The sequence below is a fragment of the Puma concolor genome, chromosome D1, assembly GCF_028749965.1.
Source record: "Puma concolor isolate L17-30 chromosome D1, mPumCon1.1.hap2, whole genome shotgun sequence".
NCBI classification, from domain to species: domain Eukaryota; kingdom Metazoa; phylum Chordata; class Mammalia; order Carnivora; family Felidae; genus Puma; species Puma concolor.
In genome coordinates, this window is record NC_141676.1 from 48,524,483 (window position 1) to 48,531,294 (window position 6,812).

The 6,812-nt window shown below is 42.5% G+C and overlaps 1 protein-coding gene across 7 annotated transcripts; it reads left to right on the forward strand.

The window, feature by feature from the left end:
• The first annotated feature begins 216 nt into the window (after nt 1-216).
• On the forward strand, nt 217-6,249 carry ZBED5 (zinc finger BED-type containing 5). Of its 7 annotated transcripts, none has more exons than XM_086677999.1 (3): nt 217-959; nt 2,768-2,882; nt 3,962-6,249. In XM_086677999.1, the coding sequence occupies exon 3, from the start codon at nt 4,098-4,100 to the stop codon at nt 6,180-6,182; it is 2,085 nt and encodes a 694-aa protein (XP_086534125.1). In that variant the 5' UTR covers nt 217-959; nt 2,768-2,882; nt 3,962-4,097; the 3' UTR covers nt 6,183-6,249. The 7 variants fall into 7 exon arrangements, with proteins under 7 accessions (XP_086534125.1, XP_086534123.1, XP_086534122.1 ...); XM_086677997.1 differs by having other exon boundaries at nt 218-959; nt 3,957-6,249; XM_086677996.1 differs by lacking the exon at nt 217-959 and adding an exon at nt 968-1,181 and having other exon boundaries at nt 3,926-6,249.
• The last annotated feature ends 563 nt before the right edge of the window (nt 6,250-6,812 follow it).

The following is a 6,812-nucleotide window of genomic DNA, read 5'->3' on the forward strand; positions in this document are numbered from 1 at the left end:
TTTAGTACTACTGGTACTTTAACAAATTATCCCTAGACGTGTATATATTTTAAGGAAACAGTTTGGAAAAACCGACTCCTGGTCTCCGCGACGGATCGCCAAAGGGGAAATACCCAGCCGGTACCCTCTGCTGGGCTGTTTTTAATAGGCGGGAGGGGCGTGGGAGAGAACCACGCTTAAAGCACCCGAAAGCGGCAGCTAGCCAACGGAGTATTCCAGAGGGCCGGCCTGCCGGTGCAGGCGGCCGGGTGTTCCCCTCGGGGAGGGTGCCACTTGTGAGAGGTGCCAAGACGGAGCGAGCGGACTCTTCCTGTGACACAGCGGAGAGGCCGCTATCCCTACACGGCGGCCCGCACCGCGTCTGGGGTCACTCGAGACCTCTAGCGGGAGGCTCAGCTCCCGGACGAGCCCCCACGAGCCCCTGGCACAGCAGCGTCGGGAGGGGCGAGGAAAGGAAGGGGTGTTGTGCCCCCACTCCTTTGGGAAAACAAGAGAAAGAGGAGGCGGTTGCGTAACCTGAGCCTGGGGTGCGGCTCGGGGAACAAAGAAGTCGTGAAAGCAGCCGCAGCCAGGCTCTGCGCGCTCCTTGGGGTAACTGCGAAACTACACAAATCACCGCCGCCTGGGCACCACGCCAGTGCTTGGGAGCATGCAGATTCCAAGAGTCATGTGCAGCCCCACAGAACCACCGACTTTGTCAGGCAGCACCCAGGAACCTGCATTCTAAACAAGCCCCCGGACTATCTGGAGCCCAGGAAAGTTTTAAAACAATCGTTTCACGTCTAGCACCAGCCGAAGCTTCCCATCGCCCCGGTCCAACGCGGCGGCGGCAGCAGCTGGGTTGCGCCTCAACCGAGCTTGGTCCTTTCCTTTGGTCCCGCCCTGCTGCTCAGCGCAGATTGGTGGCGGGGAGCAGCTCTGGAGCTGATTGGGCGGCGGCGGAGCCGCTCGTGGAGACTGTAAGTTCGGGTGCTCCAGAGTGCTAAATTTATCTTCAGAGGAGCGACCGCGCCAGCCGCGAACTGGATCTCTATGGAGGTGGCATAGGCGATATCCCTGAGCTGAGAGCATCTCCCTGTCCCCGAATCCTTCCCTCTGTTTTGTTTTTCATTCCTTCCTCCCTTCCTCCCCCTTCCAGTCCGCGACGACTGGCTCTTGACCCCGTTCAGGCCTCGGTGAAGGTGAGGACCAGAGCCGCCACGGCGGCTGAGCGGTGCGCTCTGAAATGGCCGCTGCCTTGAGCTGTGTAAAATGGCGGCCGCAGGCTCAGCTGGGGACCGCGGCGCTGCTCTGCAGCCCAGCCGCAGCGAAGACCGGTCTCCATCACTGATGGAGGTGACGTAGAGAGACAGTGTTGGGTGCTGAGGAGACTTCCCGGGGACTCGAGAGAAGAGTTCTGGAGGCGAGGGTGGGCGAGTCCCCAGATGTGGCGGTCTGCTGGCAGCCTGCACCTGTGACAAGGAGGGATAGCTGGCCTGGGCAGCACATCGAAGTGGCCGCTTAAAGGAGCATGTAGGTGCAGGAAGGGGTGACCGCACCCACCTTTGCCCAGGCTTTCTGAGTGGACTGCGCTCTTAACCTGGCCCTCCTGCCCCTGAGGGTATTGTTCACAGCTGGAACCGCCTGAGGCGGGGGAGGGGGGGTTGGTTGGTGAATGGATGGTATTACCTGTCAGTTAACTCAGAAGAGACAAAAAAACCGGGTTTCTCACCCGCCCCCGCCCTGCCAGCCTTTTCGGGGAATGGAATAGAAACTTTACTCTCTAGGGAGTCCAGACTCTTTGTCCTCGAGAGATTCGGGAAGCACCTCTAAAAGAGGTGGGGTTGAGGCCTTAGGAAAACAAAGCTTCCTACTCCGTTGTGTCCTCTGGTACCAAGGGAGAGGGATCCTAATCCTAACCAGCAGCTCCACGAAGTTCTCTGTTGCTAACTTCAAATCGGGATTGTAGAAACGAGAATCTATTGCTCTTTTGCTCCCAATGATAAGAGTAGGGTTTTCTGTTGCTGCACTTTGAGACCCTCGACTTTCTGGCAGTCGTAATCCATTGTAATCCATTTCCCTCTGTTGCCGGTTAGTGCTTGGGAAATTAGAATACAAGGTACACACAAGGAATAGTTAGGCTCATGAGCTCTGCAGTCCCAACCTTTTGGGTTCTGCTCTTAGTTCTTCACTTGCAAGATGTGTTAAGTTAGCAGATGACTTAACTTCTCTGTGTCTGTTGGTTCATCTCTAAAGTGGGGTTGTTGATAGTCCCTGACTCTCAAGTTTGTTTTGAGGATTAAATAATCTGTATGAGGGATCTAGCAGTTTCAAGCATAATAAAAAACGATCACTCACTAAACGTTAATAACCTAAGTTAGGAGCTTGGTTAGGGGACAAAAGTGGTTATAGCAAAAATGCATGTTTCAAATAACACTTCCCTGTATGATTCTATTTTAGATAACTTTTCATGTTTAGTTTTAGAGACATTAAAATGTGGCTGTACTTTTAAAAGTTAGGTTTAGTTTTTGAAAGTTTTTTACATGTGTTTCTATGAAGTCAGTGGTTGGGAGACTGTCTCAAAACGATGAAATAACGAGGGCATTAAATGAAACAAAGATACTAGCATTTTTACTATGCTAGCCATCTTCTATTTCAGTTCACTGCATTGCAGTGAAGAATCTCTTGCACTGCCTGGGTCTAAAATAAATTGTAATGAACGGTCATCTTAGAGGTTTGTAGTTAGTTCTGCTTTTGCAGTGTCTAATTTTAATTTTTCTCATTCTAGGCTTTTGGTTACTCCCTTTCCACCCCATCCCTTAATTTTATTCTTTTGAAGAGTCTGCATTTCAAGCTGCCAAGGTGGAGAGTGTGATTGCAGAAGGGAGTACTACTCATTTCAGGTATCTTACCATCTAGCTGTTAATAGGAGAACCATTTTTGCTTTAGGATGTAACATAAGAATTCAAAGCTTACTCTGTAGCCAAATCATGAAGTTTAAATCAAAAGCAGATATATTTGGATAGACACTGAATATGTTTTCCTTAACTTGCAAAGTTAGTAGTCTTCTTCAGAGGTCTTAAAGTTTGCATTACTCTCCCTTCTAATTATGCTTTTAAAAATTATATGAGGAATAAACCTATTAAAATCAGAGTTTATGTTTTGTTTAGGTCGTGGTTAAATCTTCACCTATAGCATAATGGAATGCAGAGTACTCAGTAAAATGTACATTACTTTGAATGGGTCTTAATTTGGATAATATAAATATTTATGTGATTTTGATTCCAGAGAAATAGTAGGTAACTTTTGGTCATTAGTTTATTTTTCATTGTTAGCACAGTATTTAGGATACAGAATTCTGTGTTTTGCAAAACTTTGAACTGTGTGTATTTTTAATACAGCTCATCACAATTGTTGCTAGCCCTGGTAAGGAGGCTTCATATGTATAATAGTATCCAACAGTGAAAATATGTAATGGCAGTAGGCATCAGAAAGTTAAAAGGGATTCCAAGACACTATTTGCCATGAGAAGGGGTTGGTAAATTATGGCCCAAGCTGTCTGTTTTTGTAATAGAGGTTTATTGGAACGCAGCCATATCCGTTCTGTTAGTATTGTCTGTGTCTGCTGCCATGCTGCAACTATAGAGTTGAGTAGTTGAAACAGAGACTATATGACCTGTAAAGTCAAAAATATTTACTAGATTGCTCTTTACAGAAAAAGTTTGCCAACCCCTGCCATGGGACATATTCTTCAAGGTCCCTTCCTTAAAAACACACTTATCAGCTCTTCATTATTTCTCAGCCCACTGGTTCCCACATTATATTTTATAGAACATTAATATTCTCTAAGTTAATAAGTGTTCTGAGAAAAAGATCAATGCTAACAATTTTTCTTTATAGTTTATTTTAAAATATAAGTTTAAGAATACTAAACTCATTTCTATAGCTTTATTTTTATGTGATAATCTACCTTTAAGAAAAGGTGTGCCAAACCTGAGAGCACCAGGAAGTCGCATGAGAGATCACCTGATACACGAACGTGTGATGTTCCATCTGCGCGTTGATGCATAGGCAGCATTTACAAATTAACTGATGTATTGCTCTGTATCATCTCTTTGATGATTGCTCATCTTCTATGTATCCTGTCATATAATTTCAACATATTTGTGATACTCAATGTTTATTCTAAATTAACCATGTTTTGTGCCACAAACACGTTACCTATGGATCTCTTGCTGAAACAAGGAAGTCTTAAACAAGAAGTAGAATCTTTTTGTTATCAAATTGTGTCTGAATCAAATGATCAAAAGGTTGGAATATTACAAAGTGAGGATGAACAATTGCAGCCTTCAGTTTCTAAAAAATCAGAAGGTGAGCTTTCCAGGGTCAAATTTATATCCAATTCCAACAAAATAACAACATTTAGTAAGAAACCAAAAAGAAGAAAATATGATGAAAGTTACTTGTCTTTTGGATTTACTTACTTTGGAAATAGAGATGCACCTCATGCTCAGTGTGTGTTATGTAAGAAAATTTTATCAAATAGTTCTTTGGCCCCTAGTAAGCTTCGAAGACATTTGGAAACTAAACACGCTGCATATAAAGACAAAGACATAAGCTTTTTCAAGCAACATCTTGATTCACCTGAAAATAATAAACCCCCAACACCTAAAATTGTCAATACAGATAATGAAAGTGCTACAGAGGCATCATACAATGTAAGTTACCATATAGCCCTGAGTGGAGAGGCTCATACTATTGGAGAATTACTCATCAAGCCTTGTGCTAAAGATGTCGTGATGCGGATGTTTGATGAACAATATAGTAAAAAAATAGATGCAGTACAACTATCAAATAGTACTGTTGCACGTCGAATTAAAGATCTTGCTGCTGACATTGAAGAAGAGCTTGTTTGTAGACTGAAAATTTGTGATGGGTTTTCACTGCAACTAGATGAATCAGCTGATGTTTCAGGACTTGCTGTGCTGCTTGTTTTTGTTCGTTACAGGTTTAATAAATCTATTGAGGAAGACCTACTCTTATGTGAATCTTTGCAAAGTAATGCTACTGGTGAAGAAATTTTCAACTGCATCAACAGTTTTATGCAGAAACATGAAATTGAATGGGAAAAATGTGTTGATGTTTGTAGTGATGCCTCTAGGGCAATGGACGGGAAAATTGCTGAGGCTGTCACCTTGATAAAATATGTGGCTCCCGAAAGCACCAGTAGTCACTGCCTATTATATAGACATGCACTAGCAGTTAAAATAATGCCTACATCTCTGAAAAATGTGCTAGATCAGGCAGTACAGATCATCAATTACATTAAAGCTCGACCACATCAATCTAGGCTACTAAAAATTTTATGTGAGGAAATGGGTGCCCAGCACACAGCACTTCTTCTGAATACAGAGGTGAGGTGGCTTTCCCGAGGTAAAGTTCTTGTAAGACTTTTTGAGCTCCGTCGTGAACTATTGGTTTTCATGGATTCTGCTTTTCGACTGTCTGATTGTTTAACAAATTCATCTTGGCTGCTAAGACTTGCATATCTTGCAGATATTTTTACTAAATTAAATGAGGTAAATCTATCAATGCAAGGAAAAAATGTGACAGTTTTTACAGTATTTGATAAAATGTCATCATTGCTAAGAAAATTGGAATTTTGGGCTTCATCCGTAGAAGAAGAAAACTTTGATTGTTTTCCTACTCTCAGTGACTTTTTGACCGAAATTAATTCTACAGTTGATAAAGATATTTGTAGTGCCATTGTGCAGCACCTAAGGGGTTTGCGCTCTACTCTGTTAAAATATTTTCCTGTAACAAATGACAGTAACACTTGGGTTAGAAATCCATTTACAGTAACTGTTAAACCAGCTTCATTAGTAGCACGGGACTATGAGAGCCTGATTGATTTAACATCTGATTCTCAAGTGAAACAAAATTTCAGCGAACTTTCACTAAATGATTTTTGGAGTAGCCTAATTCAAGAGTACCCAAGCATTGCAAGGCGTGCAGTTCGTGTACTTCTTCCTTTTGCTACAATGCACCTGTGTGAAACAGGATTTTCATACTATGCTGCAACAAAAACGAAATACAGGAAAAGACTTGATGCCGCACCTCATATGCGTATTCGACTTAGCAACATTACACCTAATATTAAGCGGATATGTGATAAAAAGACACAAAAACACTGTTCTCATTAAAATTAGAGGGTTTTGCATGTCTCTTGATAACCAAGTATAAGATGAAAATAAAAGATGATTTACTTCATCTCTGGTATTTTGGGGTTTTAAATAAAATGATTCATATTTTTTATACTTTAGATTTTAGGAAAGCTAAAGAATCAGAAGCTTTCAGTGTGTATTTATTGTTGGTATTTCTTCTTCACATTGTAATTTCAAAGAGTTTCATGGTCCTAACTGTGGAAGATGTTGATCCACAAGATAAAATCCCAGTTTCTTAGCATAATTTATCTCTTTAGGATCTAATCACTAGGAATCTTTCTGGTCCTGCCTACCATGCAGCCCTCCAGTCACATGGAACTTCTTGCCGTTCCCTAAACACATCACACTGTTTCATGCTTTCAGGTCTCAAAAAATATTCCTTCCCCTTGCTTCCTGACAAACTCTTACTTGCTTTTCAATACTTTGACTTAACTTCTCTTTGGTACTTTGATTCTCTGTTATCTTTCTCTTTTGGTCCTGGTTTTTGTGTCTGTCTCAACTGGGAACTACTTGGTGGCCTCGTGATTCCCATTGTTACTGGACTGAGCTCCTGTAAGGTCTTATTCAGCACTGTCTCTGTTACCCAGCAAAAGGCCTTACTAAAGTAAA

Excerpts from the sequence above, each read along its gene's own strand:
- ZBED5 (XM_086677999.1), top strand. The coding sequence starts at position 4,098 with ATGATTGCTCATCTTCTATGTATCCTGTCATATAATTTCAACATATTT.